Source organism: Gambusia affinis, linkage group LG04, assembly GCF_019740435.1.
Source record: "Gambusia affinis linkage group LG04, SWU_Gaff_1.0, whole genome shotgun sequence".
Taxonomy (NCBI): Eukaryota; Metazoa; Chordata; class Actinopteri; order Cyprinodontiformes; family Poeciliidae; genus Gambusia; species Gambusia affinis.
Genome location: NC_057871.1, coordinates 9,924,508 through 9,944,789, shown reverse-complemented (window position 1 = coordinate 9,944,789; position 20,282 = coordinate 9,924,508). Strand labels below are relative to the sequence as shown.

At 38.9% G+C, this 20,282-nt stretch overlaps 2 protein-coding genes across 2 annotated transcripts; both read left to right on the top strand.

The window, feature by feature from the left end:
• The first annotated feature begins 1,867 nt into the window (after positions 1-1,867).
• Positions 1,868-10,036, top strand: si:dkeyp-118a3.2 (putative surface protein SACOL0050). The gene is made up of 6 exons (XM_044113714.1): positions 1,868-2,086; positions 2,784-3,953; positions 4,299-4,616; positions 4,967-5,084; positions 6,792-6,902; positions 9,865-10,036. Exons 1-6 carry the CDS (start codon positions 2,008-2,010, stop codon positions 10,034-10,036), a joined length of 1,968 nt encoding a protein of 655 aa, XP_043969649.1. The 5' UTR covers positions 1,868-2,007.
• An 886-nt stretch (positions 10,037-10,922) lies between these two features.
• tyrp1b (tyrosinase-related protein 1b) lies at positions 10,923-18,692 on the top strand. Its single transcript, XM_044115202.1, has 9 exons — positions 10,923-10,967; positions 11,627-11,985; positions 12,208-12,316; positions 12,976-13,186; positions 14,490-14,694; positions 16,777-16,944; positions 17,194-17,373; positions 18,174-18,320; positions 18,405-18,692. The coding sequence occupies exons 1-9, from the start codon at positions 10,954-10,956 to the stop codon at positions 18,608-18,610; spliced, it is 1,599 nt and encodes a 532-aa protein (XP_043971137.1). The 5' UTR covers positions 10,923-10,953; the 3' UTR covers positions 18,611-18,692.
• The last annotated feature ends 1,590 nt before the right edge of the window (positions 18,693-20,282 follow it).

Below are 20,282 nucleotides of genomic sequence, written 5' to 3'. Positions count from 1 at the left end.
TTGTAGTACAAAGCCCAATGTGAAGCACATGTGACTGTATTAACCTTTCTGAGCTGCTCTGCGGCAGTCACTGAGGAGAAAAAGAGAAAAAGATTAGAGATCGAAAGTTGGAGACAGCTTCCAAAGCTTTTTGACAAAATAAAAACTCAGGAAAGAAATTCCTCCATTTTTCATATAATTTGCTGCCCCTCTGAAAGGCAAAAGTTTCAGTCCTTGTATGATTTTGTTTTGTCACAAAGAACAGAGACTTTTTATGAGCAGGAATACGGATTTGGCAGTGAACTGTCAAGTGATTCACGCTGAAGCAGAGATCACAGTGTGGCACCCCATGTGACTTAAAAACCTGCACAAAGACCAGAGAGACTCATACTGACATATTCCTCTACAAACACCGATGATGAGTCTTTATTATTTTTCTAAATTCAAAACATTGAGTGTGCGTGCAGAGATGCCTGGAAGGAAAAAAAAAAAAAAAAAAAAAAAAACATTAATGGGTGGGTTGATAAATCAGATCTGGGTTTATAGTTGTGTAAGGCACATTTTTGGCAGGAGAATAAATGGTGCCTCTGGTCAGGATCAGCTGATTTCAGGGAAAACACAATAGAATAAATAACCCTCACAAAGGGTGGAATTATTAAGCAGATTACAGAGCAACTATAGTATTTGTTGACTCCAAGGGTAAACTGATTGGATGAAGCAAACAGAAGAAAATATCTCAATTTCGCCTCATGTCTGCACCTGGAGTAAAAAAGTACAAAATTTCATTAAACTGTCATATCTACAACATTCAATTCATTGTGACAACACAATTCATAGAAGCCTACCGTCTAAGGCTATTAAGTCTGATTTCCCCAAATGAACAGATCTAATTGTGTTCAGTACAAAACGCTCTATTCACTTTATCGCTGCTGATGACTTTTGGGATGTAGTGCGACAATAACTGTTGTAACAGAATCCAGTGAGTCAGACATTTAAAGATAGAATGTGAAATTTATCAAATTAATTACTAAAATTAATCTGGTGGTTTTGACCAAGAAGATTTCAAAACAGGAAGGAGGTTTAATTATAAGAGATTTATTTCAAAGTGCATGCAATATTTTATTTCAAACCATTTAAAATAATACAAAAATCCTTCAGCCCTGTTAGGAAATGTTACTATTGTTAGAAATAAGGCCAAATCTACACATAGCTCTTGCATTCAGAATGATCTCAATATAAATAATATAAACTATATATAACTGCTGTACAAAATGTTACCAAGTGATTTTCCTTTGCCCCCAACTACACATTTCTTTTCGCACAGATTCAATTTATTCAGTACATGCTTCACATCATGATACAGCCTATCACAAGCAACAGGAGCTCGCACAGAAACACATGGTATACAGTATATTTAATGTTAGTTTTCTTTTTACTACAGATAATGCAACACATTTAGAAGTCTACACAGTCTCACTAAGAAGTTCTAATTGCTGTTTCAGACACAATACTTTGGATGTGAGTTTAGTGTAAGAAATGAACCTAAAAAACAGATGTGACACATATCCATAAATGTGGGTCAGCTCCTTTCTTCTGAGTCATTTAAACTTTTTCCAGGTGTATGGCAGTTTTTTGTCTTGACTTTCTCTACTTCTATCTCAGGGCCTTGTAGCTACTTAACCCTTCATTTCACAGCTCTACTATAATTGCTCCTCATAAGTGTGCTGTGTGTGTGGCATGTTGCCGATACTTCGCTGCGGCCCTTGTAGGAGTCTCAAAGGCATTTGACAGTTCAGTGCTACTTCATGTAGAGACACTTGGTGCTACGACAGAACTCACCAAGGCAATATTTAACATGGAAATGTTTGCTTTTTCACCCTCCCTCATATCTTTATCACCTGTGAATGTTGTAGTCCACCCATACTTTGTGTGGTTTCTACTGGTGAACAGGCTAACACCTAACATTTGGGTGTTCCTTTCAACAACAGGAGGAAGTTAACTTTTCTTTGGAAAGACTTGGAGTAGTGTATGTTTTTGGACAACATGAGGTGCTCCATACTGAAGGGATTCCTGATGGTTTTGCTAACACAACACAGCACATCTGAAGGTAGGCTGATATAAAACATGCTCTGATACAATGGCCATGTAAATGTAATCTGTGGTGACTGCACAGGGATTCGTAGTCTAAATGAGGGAAAGGGGAAGTGAGATTATGTCTTTTGAAAGGAGGAAATACAATTTTTTCTCAATTAAAGAGAACACCTAAAGAACTGCAGGCCTCTTTTGCCTCAGTTTAGTTTGTGGTTCAAGGTTCAACAATAAGAAAGAGACTGAGCTAATATGAAAACTCTTAAGGCCAAAACCACTGCTGTGCAAAAAGAACCCAAAGATCCACCTCACAGTATTGGAAAGTATTCTGTGGATTCGTGACACAAAATGTCACCTTTTGCAAGGTGTTGGTTCCCTTAAGTCTGCTATAGAACCAATACTTTCAAAGGAACTTCATACAGTGAGACACGTGGTGAGGTTTTCGGAGGCAGCGTTGCTGCGTCAGAACAATGAGCGCTTTCTGAAATAATTTTAAAAGCGTATTTTATATTTTCTCAAGTTACATTTGTCTAAGATAAAAAAAATTGTTTGATCTGAAATGATCTCTCAGAAAATACAAATGGTAAAACTGCAGTTCCACCAATCCATAAATTTGTTTATCATAACTTCATCAATAACTTCATAAATCCAGAGCATCACAAACTATAAGTTTTACTTATCCAAAATACATAAAATGCTTGACTATATATTTTCAGGCATGTCTGCCCCCATTCAGTACCCAACTGAGGCTGCCTACCAAGATGGTCAGACCTTTCCCCAGGAACCAGAACTGCCCATTGCAGAAATTGTGCCTTTAGTGTCCACTCCCAGCTTGAAGGACGTTCAGCAGGCAATGCAAGAAGCCTCAGAGCAAGTGAAGGGCCGTGGAGCAGAAGAAGTGATAAAAGAACTGCTTGAGAGGGTGGTAGAGGCAGCTCTGGGTCAGGTGGAAGCAGCTATTCAAGCAAAAGATATAGCTGTGGAGAAGGAAGGGGTAGAAGAAGTTGCTCAGGTAGAGAGTGAAGCTGAGGAAGAATCTGAAACATTGAAACCACCCCAAGAGGGGACGAATAGGACTCTTGAGAAAAGAGATAATGGTTTTGAGAAGAGTGAGGTAGAAGCAAGGGTGGATACATTTATAAATGTAGCTGGAGGGGGTAAAGAAGTTGTCAAGGAAGAAGGGGAAAAAGTAGCTGGATCTGTTGAGGAGACGACAGACAGAGCAGCAGTGAGTTTGGAGGTTACTGGTGAGTCATTATTGGAAACTATATTAACTCAAGAGGATGTGGATGGAGCCTTAGAGGAGACAGAAGGGGATTTAGAGGCAGGGAAGACGGACAGCGAGGAGCAGGTTGTGTTGATAGTTCTAAAGAATGCCACTGAAAGAGAAACACAGGATGGAGAGGAAACACCAGCCACTGTGGAGGTGGCAGTGGGCGTACAGCCAGAGCAGGAAAAAGAGGAAGAATCTAAAGCTGGCCTTGGAGTGGTTGATGAAGAACAGACAGAGAATAGCAGAAGAAAGGAAGCAGCTCTGCTTGAGATAAGTCAAACAGACCACACAGATGGAGAGAAAGCATTACCTCATCCTAATGATCATGTAATACAAATAAAACCCGTCTTTGGAGAACCGATAAAAGAGGAGAAAGCGGGCAGGAGAGAAGAGAACATGGATGAACTAGAAAAACCCGATGACAATGGCTTAGTGGAGAGAGAGAAGACAGAAGCAGAAGGTACAGATTTAAGGACAGTAAAAGTAGAGGCAAAATATGGTGAGGTTGTAATCAAGGAAGGATCAGTGGCACTGGTGGTTGAAGGAGGTGACAATGCTGAAGAGGAGGAGCAAATTGCTTTGGAGGATTCAGAGGACAATAAAGAGGATCAAGGTGAGATATGTGTAGCTGCCATGAAGAAATTTGTAAAAGTGGAATCAAAGCCCAACAAGAAATCTAAAACCTATAAATACGTTTCAAACTGACCAAATGTGTTAGCTTTATTTTTGTATTGCATTTTTGCATTGATATCTAGAATATTCAGAATGTAAACATGATAGCCATTTTTCATTTTTCTTTTTCCTTCCACTTTGAAATTATGAGCTACTTTGTTTAATACCATCACATGAAAGCTTGGGTATGACCACTTTTACAAGACACTGTAGTTCCATCCTATTAGCAAAATGTTTGTCTTTTGGCGTAATGTTTTGTCTGTCATATTACACATCTCTCGTTTAGCAGCACTGGTGATCCCTGGTCCACAATCTGAAGAGAGTAGGAAAGACTCCACAGAAAAGAGACCTGAAAACCAGCCCTCTACCACAAACCCATCATTTGGTGCTGGTACAACTGAATATAACACTCTCACTGAGGTGAAATCTAACCATCAGAGCAGGACAATCACCTCAAATCCCGGATTTTTGCCACACAACCATGGCAGGATCCAACCCACACTAGATAAGTTTGAAAACAATATTTTTGCTGAATATCATCAGGAAAAAGGAGAGAAACCAAATGGAATCAGGGATGCAGTGGAAGTTACACCTGGAAAAACAGGTAATATGCCCAAAAAAAAAAGCACAAGCATACTATACTTACTAAGAAGAAATTTGAGACCCATTCACAATATGGCTCCCATCATAAAAATAAAAAAAATCTATATTTAATACAAATACTTTTTCACCACCTCCAAGTAGACTAGCTTTACATAGGCTAACAGTGAAAAAATAAAAAAATTATCTTTTTCATAACACAAGGTAACTTTTTGAAAAAATTATTAATATTTTAAAAAACACTTCAGAATTCTAGTTTATCTTTTGGTTGAAAGTATGTTTATTGATTTATCTAATTTTGTTCTTCCTTCCGTTTCTCTTTCCTTGTCTTTTGTTGGTAATATATTTGTTTAGATAAGAATGAGCAAGGCCTTGAGGCATGGAAGACTGGGGCTATTTTTACTGCAGTCTTCTTGGTTTTGGAGACCGTCGTCATCGTTATCTACGTCCTCAAATGTCGGAATAAGAAAAGGTAAGTGGTGAAGTTTCTGTGCATTAAGGATTGCTTAATAAAAGCGAGAAAAAATAAATAAATACAGTGAAACAAGAATTGCCTCAGAGTGAGTGACCTCTGACTGTCACTTCAAATAACAACTCCAAAATACTTCAGGGTTTAATGCACTTAAGTCTTAACCCTTCTCATGAAACACTTATGTAAAATTTTAAAATAACTTCTTCTAATCCTTTGAGATGTAAAGGTATCGTGTAAAAAATGCATGTGTGAAATATGCCTTCTAATGGAACTGAGGGTAAAAGGCAGGGTTGTGTGTGCCAGTTTTCTTTCATTTCATTTTATTAGTCAATATTGTTAGAACCAGTGTTCAGTGTCTGCCGAGCCCTCAGTCCTTATCAACATAGAAAAAAATCTTAATTTACAGTCCAAACTAATGTGCTGTGATTTTCCCTAATTGGGCTTTTGCTTACATAAAACGTTATATAAACTTTGAAATACAAATGAAAATACAGTAAAAGCACAACTCTCACTTTGACCCAACAGTGCCATACCTGAAAACAAAAGAAAATCTAATTAATTTACTAAATAATATGATTTACAAAAACAAAACAAAAAAATTCTCTGGTCTGTGTCTTAGGACCTAAAGGTCACTATTAATCTGAAGAGCCTTAATATGTAAGTATTTAAAAATCAGCCCATTTTCAGTGCATCTAATAAGATTCCTATTCAAAATCAATTTCATTTAATCCTCTGTGGCTTGATTACTAGAGTTGCACTTGACAAAATAACTTAAATGTGGAAAAAAAAGAAGATTTCATTAAAATAATTTGTAGCATGATGTAGTAGATGGTCTAATTTTGACTCAAGGTTATAATGCTTGGTCAAAAAAAGCCAAGCATTAATGTAGAATGTCAAGGTGGCATTCTACACTAAGTTTCTTAATAAGCACTTCATGATTCAACATTTACAATTAGATGCATGCTTTGTTAATTAGCTTTGCAAAGAGCTTAAGGATGCAAGACTGGCCTCGCCTGATTGCTTTTGAGGTTCTCATGGAAGTCTGACTAGGGTTAAGTGAAATCAGCGACATTTCTGGAAACAAAGACAACTTTTGACACAACAGATAACCCCAATCTCTAGCCAAAATATTTCTTGAAGCCTGCCATCTAGTATAATAATTTGGAACAGCCAGATAGCACATCCAACAACAACAAAAGCGTAAATCCTCCTTTGATTGTGATTACTTTAAGGATGTACATGTGACAACTTTACATTTAGTTTTGCAAAGCACTTTTGTTTATTTTTTGTATAAATAAGTGGCAATGATAATTCTACATCAACACTCCTACTAAATGCATATAAGTACTCATTTTCTTAAAGCTGAAACTAGCAGTCTGATAGATAGCTGTAGAACCAACAGGCCCACAATCACAGATGGGACTCACAGCAGTGCTGGTACAGGATTGCTTCTGATGTTGCCCAAGCTGCAGTTAACATTTCCACATTGACGGATGACGAAATGAGGAGAATGTGCTTTGTATTGGCTCTGTATCTCCTCTTATGTTCACAAAATGATTTCTTTTTTATCTTTATTAGGCCGTTTTATAGGTTTCCAGCACTAGTCCAAATGCTTCAGAGCACTGCCTTGTTCATTTGCAAAAGGGCAACAGGAAGAGAATATAACAGTGATAAAGAGACATTGTTCATGTGCTTCTGTGTGAGCAGCACACCAGCCGTGCAGCAGGCCTGTGAGGAAGCATGTGTTGAACCAGAGACAGAGATGGGAGGCGACTGCAGTGACGACACTCTGACAGAAGACAACGAAAACTCTCAAGAGTATGTTTCCTCGTGAAGATGTTTGGACTGATTCGTAAAGTACATATACTTGAAAGAACAGTTTATATTTTCTTTCCTTTGCCAGAAAATGTTTGGAAAAGGGCATTGCTTTTCCTGATTCAAAACATCGGGAGTGTTTTGAATTCTTTAATGTAAACAAATAATTATTTTTCTCAGTTGATCCTTGGATAGCTATTAAACTTATCAAGATGAATGCCATGAATAAAAAATAGATTCAGTTTATTAGGTTTTCAGGGGACTTGTTACTGTATTTTTATGTTATAGCCACAAGTTTATATAGAGATTAATCACTCTAACACGGTTAGTGATATACCTCGTAAAATGGATCAAAATGTGCATAAAAACAAGTGCTACTTAAATATTGTGCACGTATGTGAAATCAGGTTATTGGATCTTTTTTTGGTTTTCAAATGTCCCTCAAACAAATTGGTATAGAATGTGTCATTTAAAAATTTATAAAATAATTTTGGAAGGATTTTTCATAAGCTTTGTATTCTTTTAAGATTTATTGCATCATAAAAAAAATAAATAAATTCATTCATTATCAACTAAACCAGCCAAATGCCAGGTTTTCAAGCCGTCAGCTGACCAAATATCACGCTTTGACCTATGAACCCGTGGCTCTAAGACAAAACCAGCTGTGTGCTTCTCAGCTGATTACCTCTAGGGAATTTTGTGGCTGGCATGCTCAGGATTCTGCTCCTAGCATCATATAAAAGACTGAAAGTGCGAAACAAGAGCTTTGCTGCGTAATGGAGGTAGCAGTTTTGGATCAGTAACAGACAAAAGGTGTTGAAAGAAAGAAAGTTGAAAAGGTGAAATGTTTGGTTAGCAACATGTAAAAGAAAATGGCAATCTTGAATTTAAATGAATATTGAACAGCAGCCATCACAAAACAAGTTCTTGTGAAGTGACATAATCTGAACATTTACAATAAAGTTGTCATTATAAAATTATTTTACTTTAATTAATGTCAACAAACGGAAAAAGGGTAACACTTTATTTGGCAGGGTGTGAGTAAGACTCGCATGACACTGTCATAAAAATGACATAACATCTGTCATGAACATGAAGGAGGCTTTATGAATGTCTATGACAGTAGTCATGAAGTGTTATTCGGTAAGTAATGCAACTTTTAATGCAAGTTGCTTTAAAAGTTACATTAAACGTCCATTAAAAGTGCCAACTTTGCATGATTTTGTAAATAATGAAAATTTAAGGTAAATATTTTACAATAAATAAAGTGTTACCATAAAAAGCATTGCACAAGTTCTATTTTGGGCAAGGGAATGATCTCAGCATGAAAAAAAAAGCTGTTTATACATGCTATGATGCAAGATAGTATGATGCAAATTAAGCTGTAATACAGAAACAGTAAGAACGAGAAGCAGGTTTTCCAGAAGAAAAAAAAAAGATTCATATTTTTCTACTCCAAATGCTCAATGTGGAGGGTAGAAAATGTATGCGGAAGCACAGAAATGCTCTGCAGTAAGGGAAACTCAGTAAAAGGCAATAAAACAAGTTTGCGGTATTAATGTTAAAACTGTGCACAATGATTTATTTTTATATAATGTAAACATTTACGTCTTAACCTAAATGTTAGAGGCAGCAGTGCTGCTCAACCAAAGAGATCACAATTAGAGTCAGATGGGTCCTCAGTTCATGTTTAAAAGCCAAAAGGATTTAAGATAACTATTGACATTGCTGCTGATCTATTGGAGTATTTGATGTGGTTTTATTATTTTAAAAACCAGATGAAATCTGTACTATGGTAGAAAATAATGGCTTTTAAGGTGTATGCATCAAATTATAAAAAGAGCAAAAAGGGCAACAGAAAATCTCGACATTATACTTTTTAACAAATATTTATGAGACATCAAAAATTACAATCCATCCAGTAAAATATTAATGATAAAAGAATGCAAAAGGTATCAATATTTCCATAGTCGCTTCTTCCTGTATTCCGCTATTACTCTGCATTTTGTATTTAGCACAGACTTGGCAGTCGGAGGTGGGTTTACCTGGAACAACCTTCTCCGACATTGACTGATGCATAACCCTCAGGCAGCACAGCTGAATTTACAATCTCATTGCTCCAGAATAGGCAGGCTGTAGCAGTAAGCGTGGCACATGTAAATACATGCAAAGTAGCTGTCCAAGTGTTGAGAAAATATCAACTCTCTTATTGTATCTAAACCTTAAAACATTGCTTCATCTAATACAAATGAAGCATAAGAACAGGCTTATTACTGAAAGATTACAAAAGACAGTAATTTTTTGTAATTACTGTTAAACCAGTTGAAGTGGTTTAACTGGCACCATTTAGTCAATTTCTGTTTTACTTTGGTTTTTCTTTTTTATACATACGACTTGTGCAGAATTTCAGTAAACATGCTGAACCTTCCTGAAATTGCACTAGACGTGATGATGTTAAGTAGTTAAGAGATGTGTGTTCAAAACATATTCATCCAATTCTGAAACTATTTTGCCTAGGACAGCCTCACCTGCAATTAGTCCACAATGTCAAGTTATTTATTTATATCTGGATGTCATTATCTCCCAGTGTGTCTCATTTGAGCTGTGTGTCTCCATCTGCTGTGCAAGCCATTAAATCAACAGCCCTTCCTATGACAATATTAGCATTTCCTCTCAGCAGGATATTAAACAGCAGTCCAACAGCCTTCATAAAAAAGGGGAGAAAATACAAATTTCTCTCTATTAGTTGTTTCTGTCACCCCAACATTTGTACAAAAAAAGTCTTTGCTTTTATCTAAAAAAAAATCCTGATCTATATCTTATATAAAAAAAATGGCTTCTAAAAGACACATAATGCACTCACATTCAGCTGTTTTTTACCTGAAAACTTCCTTACCTTTTTACTTTTTAGAGAAAAGTATTTCCAGGCAAGTGTTCAATCTCTCCCAACTCTCCTTTTTGCCAGGATAACCAGACTCGACCCATCTGATGTGGCTTCAGCCTTGGCCATAGAAAGGGAAAAGCAAAAAGATGAAGATGTAGTAGCCATGTCAAACCGCTCACTAAGCTCCATAGAGATGCTGCCCAGTCCAGGACCAGGATTAAACTCTTTACAAGACATCAGGACTTCCATATAAGACAGCCATCTCTTTTCTTTTGCTGTAAACTGAGAAAAAAACAAAGAGCCATTTTCTACCCAACTGCTTTCCAAACAGCGTAAACCCATCATTTGGGTTCAACAAATAATCCATCATTATATTGATTCTTGATGTTGATAACTGTAATATATCTATGTGTACATGGAAACTAAAGAAATTGTAACAAATTTAGGTGAACAAAAAAACAATGCCTTTATGTGCCATAATCTATATACATGGAAGTTTGTACATGCAAAAGAATGGTGACTGACAAAATATCCAGAAAGTAGGTTGGTATCTGTAATGTTTTGCTTTGAATTACAAATAAATGTTTTTAATACTGTACTGCTAAACAATGCTATCGAAAGATAAATGGTATCTCACTAAGATTAAAAAATAACATCTTCACATATTTTGTTGAATTCATATTCTACACGGTATTATTGAGAAGATAGATTTCGTTGAGTTCAGCCCTTCGGGCTTTCCCTTAGAGGGGATTTTGTACACATGTACTACCAAGAATTTACTCCTAATCATCTATCTAACTCAACTCAGAAGAAGTCTTTGTGTTTGCTTTTCTGATAGAAAAAGAAAACAAAGGATTTTTGTGAGCACAGCTTCACTAGGAATTCTGTCTCACTGCATTTTTCTGCAAGTGATCGCACAAAGTGCCATCTTTGAAGCTATGATCACAAGGCATGTGAATAAACGTTGGGGGGGAAAAAGTATCTCCACTGTTTAGATATCCTCAAGTGTTGTGTGCGACCTGCCTTGTGGAGGGGTGCACTCGTGGATGTGTGTGAGCAGACTTGGCTCCAGCTCTACAAAAGTCCGGTCATGTGTCCAAAGCTATTTAAGATGAAAAACGGGCTGATTCTTTGGGGGAAGGGTCACAATTTTGCAAACAGAGGAGCAGCATGCATCATCAGAGGTAGGGGTCCATATTATGTTATCTGCTTTATTCTAAAGTACTATAATCAACTAAAGATCTTACCTTTTAATAAAAGAATGACTGTTTCAACATCTTGGCAATCATTATGAGACTATGCCGTATGGAGATCAGAGACTATCAAGATATAAAGATGTAAACCATCACCAGTTTGTTTTCATTGGTAATTTCCTTGAGATCTTATTATCTCCATTTGCTGCTCCAAAGTCATTAGTCACTCCATTCATTCCTAATCTACAAGCTTCAAAAGACAAGCAATTCCAACTACAAAAAGAAAGAGGGAGGAAATCATCTCTCATGAGCTACTGTTGAAATCGTTTGAGCTTGTTACGTTGGAAGGCTAATGGGATTGTGAATTATGAATAATGACTTTCACTGCCTGCTGGGGCGTCTATGAAGTTAAGGTTTGATGATTATGTTGAGTCAACTGGCTTCAACAAAAGAATGCATACCCACTGTGTTGTTGTGGAGCTTATGTGGAGTGAGTGTTAGTTAAATGTTGAATAGCTTTTTTGCTTCAGTGTCATCTGTGACAAAGATTTTTAAAAGGTATAAAGCATCATAATCTTAGTATTTAAAGTGTCTGAACTAACTTTGTCTTTTCTTTCTAATCTGTTGCAAATTGAACTGGAATGTGTTAGCGTGTGGATTGTGGGTCCACTGGTGGTGACCCTGTGTGCCAGCCTCGCTTGGGCCCAGTTCCCTCGAGAGTGCATCACTCCCGAGGGACTGAGGAGCGGCCAGTGTTGTCCATCCCCTGCAGGCGTGGCAGGGGATGAGTGTGGCTCCAGCACAGGAAGAGGGCAATGTGTGACAATTGCTGCTGATAGTCGTCGCCACGGGCCACAATACCCGTATGCAGGTCGTGATGACAGGGAGAGGTGGCCTCTGAGATTCTTCAACCGCACCTGCCAGTGTAATGGCAACTTCAGCGGCTACAACTGTGGACGATGCAAGCATGGTTTGACTGGGCCAAACTGTGATCAGAGGATCTCTGTAGGTAAGAAAATGGATTCTGTTTAGTCTTTAAAATTCAAGACAAGGCAGTTTGTCCTGGCACGCCCTGTTGAACTTCACAAGTCAATCACATCCGCTTCTGGGATTAAGAGAGCATTTTATCATCTGGAGATAAAGAATACAACTGGTAAATGTTATTAATCTTTACTTTTCTCTCTCTCTCCCCCCATCTCCTTCTTTCTCTGTTCTGCCAACCTGACTCTAGTGAGGAGGAATGTCATGCAGATGAGCACAGCTGAGAAGCAGGTTTTTGTAAATGCCTTAGACCAAGCTAAAAAGACAGTTCATCCTGACCTGGTCATCTGCACAAGAAGGTATGTCATAGTTTTATGACATTATGAGTGGAGTCGCACGTACAAGATTTCAAAGAAGAAAAACTATTTGGATTAGCATGAAAGAACAGAAAAGGGAAGAAATTTTCGTGTTGCTGGAAGGCAAACAACTAATTAGCCGCACCCCCAGATTAGCCCTACAACTGCATTAGTTGTAGGGCTACAAGAGGCTTTTACAAGAGGCCGTTGTTTAAATGTGACTCTGTATTCCTAGCCAACTTCTAGTCAAAGTGAAATTATTAGAATGTCGCCAGCTTCCTTCCACACATAACCTTTAAAATCTCTGGAAAGTATTGTGTTGCATTTTGTAGGACTACTTGTCACTAAATCCAAAAGTTTGTTCAAGTCCTGGCACATTTACAGCACACCAACTCAAGTGAGGAGGAATGTGAGTAATAACTACTATTACCTAATGAGTTAAAGGTAATATAGTCAACAGTTTTACAGTGCATAATTAAGCTATTGTTTGGCTGAGAAAACAGCAATGAAAGAAAAAATGAAAGCAAATAGCTTTTAAAATTTCTTGTGGGTACCAAAGTGTCCTTGTCTCCCTGTGAAAAAGTTCAGACATGCCTATAAGGTAGAAATAATCATCTGATGCTTCATGAACTCTAATGAACTGTGTTCTTCACGTATCTCAGGTACCAGGAAGTGTTTGGGCCCGATGGCAGCACACAGTTTGAGAATATCACCATTTACAACTATTTTGTTTGGAGCCACTACTACTCTGTCAGTAAGACATACCTTGGACCGGGCCAGGCTAGTTTTGGAGGTGTGGATTTCTCACATGAAGGTCCAGGTTTTGTCACCTGGCATCGATTTCATCTGCTGCAACTGGAGAGAGACATGCAGGTAAGAAGGAGAAAGCGGGGATGTTAGGGTGTGTGCAGGGGTTGATATTGCAGTGTGGCTTAACACACAGATTTTACAAATGGCTGATTTTAGCCATTTGTAAATAACATAAGATATCATAACATTATTAGGAAGAAGTCTTTCTAGGCTTCCCACCACCAGCAGATTCATTCTAAAGATTAGATTACGATATAAGTGGTATACCAGCTAGCATGCTATAATATGCTAGCTAGTTTAAATGCTAGCTAAAATGGTATAGCTTAGATGTGTGGCGATCGATTGGCCACAGAGTTCCTTGAAAACATGTATTATAGGTGATCGCCGATCACTGTCTCTTGTTGCCGATCACATTTATCTCACTTCGCACCCTGAGTGTGCAGCTTATTTCCTCTTTCCTTCACACGGCGCAAGCGCGCGGCAACAAATTCTGTCGTGTGGAACTGGAACGCTCTCAGAGATTGGAGAAGTTTGAATGTTGCGGCGGAAAATTACCTCGGGGGTGTAGCACGTCGAAATACATCGACAAAATTAATCTAATATGGCATTTTAAAAAAAACAAGCTCTTGACGGAGTTTGGCTATATCGAGGCTCACTGCAGTCAAAAAGCGACATCCGGAACGGCCAGATAACAGGTAAAGCAGCGCACAACTACCAACACTCACCGGGATTAGTATGACTGTCAAAATCTAAACAAATAACCCGAAAAATAATTCAAGTCGAAGGGCTGGCGGTGTAAGACGCTGGTTCTGCTCTCGCTCTTGGACCGCCGCTACGCGCTACTGGTAGTAATATTTCACAGACGTTGCGCCGCTCAACCTCCACCAGACAGTGAACTCCAACACTGATTGTGCTTAAAGCTGCAGCATGTAATAAAAAAAAAAAAAAAAAAGATAAGTATTAAAACATGTCTCTTATGCCTAAATCATAGATAATAAACAATAAGGTGAATTTATTGACAGATATTTTTTCCAGATAACAGATAACTTCGTATCATTTATACCTAAACCGAAAGATTAACAGCCATTCCAGGGGCAAAGATCGGCGATCGGCAGAGATCGGCAGAGATCGGCCACATGGATGATCGGTGTCGGAATTGGCAGCAAAAAACTTGATTGGAGCATCCCTAGTAGGCCTCTTTGGAATTTGTTTTCTGACTGGTTGGTCATTAGTGAAAGCCATAAACATCAGGCAACTTCTCATGACTGTCCTTAAAAATAATGCAGTAATATATATTTAACCAAAAATGTATCGTACATATTAGTATTAATCATTTCATAATTTTGCCCTCATGTCAACTGAGCAGGATATGCTGGGTGATCCCACCTTTGCTCTGCCATACTGGAACTTTGCCATTGGCGGCAGCGAATGTGACATCTGCACTGACGACCTGCTGGGAGCGAGGAGTGCCTTCGACTTGAACTCCATCAGCTCCAACTCCGTGTTCTCTCAGTGGAGAGTCATCTGCGAGAGCGTGGAGGACTACGACGCACTGGGCACCGTCTGCAACAGTAAAACGCCAATTACACCGCACAAACACTCGCCTTCAGGCCAGCGGTGCTGCTGATGTACAACATCATCTCAGCTGCATCCAAAAAAAGAGGGCAAAAAGCTTGTAAAGAGAGCATGTAGAACATAAGCTGCTATAAATAATACCTCACAGCTGTTGTGCTAAATTCAATACTGCTGGCTATTAACAGTTTGTTTGAAACTACTCTGGTTGTCAGAGTTTGCCTTCTGGGCTGCACTAGAGCACACGGAGTTTGAAATATTTACCCACTAGAGGACAATGGCGCTTCCTGTAATTTTCACAATAGGTCACACGACTTAGGATAGAATAAAAGACTTTTGTGACTTAATATGTTAAAGCTGCATGAGCTGCTAAAAGTGATTGAATGTATTGGGATCAGCTCTCATTCCAAGAGATTAGTCACTTTCTTTGCTTTTTTTAAAAGTTTTCTTTTTGTATGGACTTGAGTCACATCTCATTTTGTCAAAACACATAAGGGGGTGCGGGTGATTGAAGTAGTTAAAAATACAAGTGATCGACGTACGAGTGTTCATTCTTTTCCATGGAGAGTCTTGACAGGTCGGATAATTCCCGCACTAACAAGCAACTGCTCCTTAAATGGGTTGGGGGAGGAGGGTGGGAATGGGGTTGCCTCATTTGTGCATCTGCTTGTTGAAGACAGGAATCTAGCAAGTCTACAGTTCCTTTGATCTCAGGGAATAATCTTCAAACACACATAACCCATTTATGTAGCCCCCCTGCTCGCATGTAGGAGAGAAAAGAAAGACGCAGATCACGAGTGCAGGAGAGAGAAGAAAGAAGAAAACTTCAGTTCTAAAGCCCCCACACACTACTGTTGAGTCCAATTGAAATAAATTTATCTGCCATCCTGTCATGCCTAAGACTGATCTTACTGCTACAATGTAACACATAGAAGTAGACAGTAAATGATATCCAGCTGTGCTCCTAAGTTTACACACCCTGGTAGAATACTAGGTTTGTTTTGTCATTTTTCAGAGTTCATACAAAAACTTTTTGACTACTCGCATTGAGCATTCAGGTGAAAGTATTCAATGTTAAACAGTTTTATTTGGTCTTTCTAAAATCTCGACTAGATCATAACCTTGAATTTGTTCCATTATGATCTACTTACAAGTTAACACACACACACACCCCCACACAAGTTTAAACACACCCCTCACCTGTTTTGTTTGATTAGATTGGTGCAGAACAAAAAATAAAGTCAGTGAGTTTTTAGGTTCTCTATAGATCACTTGGTGTTGTACTCCTATTGTAGATTTCAAGTAATAGGAAAAGTAAAGCGGCTATTAAGGAAACAGGAAGAAAGAGGGTTTTTTGGAACGCTGAATGCCTTTCCAGAAGACAGCCTTCACTGTGACAAAAAGACCAGTAAGTTTCACAACCTATGGAGTAAAGTAATTTTGAGTTATGAAAACAAAAATCTTTACGGCCATAGTCACAATAAAGTGTTCACTGATCACCACAGCTACTGTGAAACAGAGGTGAATCTCTAAAGTTTCAGGAATGTGAAACAAAGAGAACTTTATCAAATCTGGAACTTTTCTACATGGCAATAATGCAAAACCACAATGTCTGGTCAAAAAAATGGAAGGAACGGCCATCTCAATCTGCTAACATTGCAATCATTGAACTACTTTGAGATTTCAAAAGACAGCCAAAGAATTCGCAAGAACTTGGGACTTTTGCCAAGGACATTGGGAAGGTGTGCCTTCTGAGAAATTAAACTGCTTTATTCACAGTTACATCAGTGATGCTGTCCATCCATGTCCCTTAGAAGCAGGTGATGTTGGTAGTTTCTGTTCTTATGAATTAAAAACAGCAAACACAATAGCTTGACGATAAATATTCCCCCAGCCACTAACCTTAATTGAAAGAAATCTTCTTGTATGATAATTTTGTGAACTAGCCCAAAAATATCCATAAAAGCAGAAATTTTGTCAAGAGTATAAAAATTTAAAGGCCTAACTGTATAACTGGAACTTATTTTTGCTTGATTCGAGCAACCTTGTCTCTGTCTTTGTGCGTTATCCTTATCCTCAAGGTACTGAGAGCAGTCCAATCAGGAGGAACCCAGCAGGCAACGTGGCACGACCCATGGTGCAGAGGTTGCCGGAGCCCCAGGATGTGCTGGACTGTCTGGAGCTTAATACTTTCGACACTCCACCTTACTACTCCACCTCTTCTGAGAGCTTCAGGAACAGCATTGAAGGTATCCAGTCATCAGCTATTATTCACAGCTAAAGCAGCATTGACATTACCTCATCGATAGAAAGAGAAAACTGCCGAAGTTTGCGTGTGAAAATATCGAGATGAAAACTTAAGCCAGAAACTCTCTCTCCTTCAATCCTCCACCCACATGCACATATGGTTAGCTCCAAGACAGCATTTGCTGTTCCTAATTTTGGTAAATCAGTGATTTCATTTCTCTTCTCCCTTTTGTTGTTCTGTTTTTAACTAGGCTACAGTGCCCCCCAGGGGATGTACGACCCCGTCATCCGCAGCCTCCACAATCTAGCTCACCTCTTTCTCAACGGGACAGGTGGACAGACCCACCTATCTCCTAATGATCCCATCTTTGTCTTGCTGCACACTTTCACCGATGCAGTGTTCGATGAGTGGCTCCGCAGGCATCAGCCAGGTATGAGTCCAGGCTCATATGCTTGCAATTTCTTGGAAAAGTATTCAGACCTCTAAATTATATTTCCCTTCGCACAAATATGATGTTCAATCTATATTCCTGGGTTGTTACATGTATTCTAACACAAAGCGGAGAATTATCAAGTGAAAGAAACAAAAATATTCCTGAGTTTCAAAATTGTTCACAATGATTAGAAAAAAAATGGTGCACATTTATATTTAGCACTCTGTTCTGATATCCAGTGCATTTCAGTGCCTACAGAAGTCACCTACTTGATAAATTGAGCTCACCTTTGTATACTAATCCCAGCACGAATGCAGATGCTGTGTGAATTTGTTAGAGGTTTATTACAGAAAATATTCAAAGCTTTAGTTTAGACATTTCAAAAGAGTCTTGCACAACTGGAAACCTACAAAATCATGGCTGTCCACCTAATCTGACAAGCTGGTCAAGCAGAGAAATAATTAACGAAGTAGATTTGACTACAATGGTAACTCTGGATGAGCTGCAGAGATTCTCACCTCATGCACTGAAATTTGGTGACTGGAAAACTCTTAGTAATTCACTCCACAGATCTGACCTTTTTAGAGTAGCAAGAAGAAAATCATGCGAACTCACTCCAGCTGAAAGTGTGTCTCTGTGTTGTTCTGGGATGAACTGGCTGGTTGTCCAGGATATATATTATTGCTGTATGTGACAAATGTGCTGAAGTTCAAACTATATGTGCACATTTGCAAAGCACAGTAAATTCAACTGTGACAAAAACAAGACGTGTAACAGCAGTGACCATCTGCCGATAGGTGAAATAGTTTATCCAGAAGAAAACGCCCCAATTGGACACAACCGCAGATTCAACATGGTTCCTTTTTGGCCTCCTGTCACCAATGCTGAGATGTTTGTCCCTGCCCCTGAAAACCTGGGATACTCGTATGAGGTCCAGTGGCCAGGTGAATAGCACATACACGCTCATCCATTAAATCATTGTGCCCAAAGACCCAGTTTCACCTCACCTGCATTCCTTTCCTACACAGCTCGTCCCCTCACCCTGTCTGAGATCATCACGGTGGCCATTGTTGTGGCAGTGGTGGTTGTCGCAGCTGTGGGCGGGGTTGTCGCCTGTGCTGTGCGTGCTCGCTCCCACAGCTCGGCCGAAGTCCTGGAGCCACTGCTGGCAGAGACCTACAGGCGTTACTCAGAGGAGGACAGGAGGCTGGACAAGCCTCAGTCTGTTGTCTGAGTCCACTTCTGTCTGAAGAGGGCCTTCTGACTTTTTTTTTTAATCTACCAGTCTCTTCTAATAAAGCGGAGGTGGTTTTATACCCAGAACTTGTGCTGTCTGTGATCGACCTCCATTACTTTGCATCCTTTTACTCAATCGTAATCTCATATTCGGCTCACACTATGCCAGCTTATCTTAAGGTTTAATGGATCACACCATAAAGGCTGCTCTGATGTTTGTGTCCCCATTTCTGTCATTCTGTTGTTTACCCATCCTTGTCATTAAGTAAATAGGCAGGGCTGTGTGAACAGACCGCAGACTGATCTTAAGACAGCCCTTTTGCTGCACGTGCAAATTTATTTGTTTAAAGCCTGGGGCCATCTGGCAAATCACACCACTTAATGTTAATCGTCCACCTAAAGAATGGTTCATTCAGAGAGAGATGGAAGGTCTTGATAACAGAACACACATCGCCCTCATGTGGATATGAAGCGTTACTGCAATAGCTCACATTTGCTTAGATTTTCAAGATGTGAAGGCTAAATTAGGGCAAATGAGTTTGTAGGAGATCTTGTGCACTCTTTCTACAGTGAGAGAAAATTTCTGAACATAATTCAACCAAACTACCTTTTATATTTGAATCACCCAAATTGCACAGTGCATGAAAAAGAAAAACAATAATAAAACCTGATATTTATGAGCGTTACATGTCAACTTTGTTCAGTTTTTGGTAAGTAGTAAAAGAATTCTGCAATACATTGCAGGCACTAGATTCAACTAAAGAATGAGCAGCCTCCTTCTCTTGTGTTGTGACCTCTCTATTTGCCGGTAAAAGCCAAGTGTTACGTCAGATTATCTGAAAATACAATAGCCTCACAAGACATTAGGCAGTTCCAAACAAATGTGTGCAGCCCACAGAATTTCTAATCCCATGTGGCTTTTTGTAGGAGCCTAAAAGCCTGAGCACAGACTTTAAGAGATGTCTCGCAGTGTAGCGGTGGTGAAGAGGCATTTTGTAGAACATGTTTTATATTGTTGCATTTAACAGAAAGGAGAACATAAAATAATTGGAGTAAAGTAAAACTGCAAAATATTTTTTCAGCACTTCATCGCCTCACAAATGTTTTGTCATACTATACTGCCTCTAAGACCTGCCTCTTACTACCACTGAGGCAGGTCTTTTAGGATATGTTTCTTCTAGGGCTATACATGTAGAAGTTTAAGTCATACAAGATAGCTAAAGCTTTGTCAAGTTGGATGAAAATCATCTGTGAACATCTATTTTCAAGCCATGCAACAGATTCTCAACTGGATTTGGACCTGGCTTTTCACAGGACTAGTTTACCACATGAAAATGCTTTTATCCAGGCTGGCTTTGTTCAGGGTCTTTGTCTGAATGGAATCTAAACTTTCACCCCAGTTCACAGTCTTTTGCCCCTTTCACAGGTGTTCTTCTGGGATTGTCCTGTATTTAGCTGCATCCATCTCTAAGACATCCTTCGTCTTGTTTCCCCACAGCATGACGTTGCTTACACCATGTTTCCCTGTGGGAATGGTTTATTCAGGGTGTAATACAGTGTTAGTTTTCTGCAATAGACAATGTGTTGCATATAGGTGAAAGTTTTTTTGTACATGTTTGCAGTGGCCCTTTAATGGCTTGAGCCAAACAGGCACTGGGACATTTTAAGGG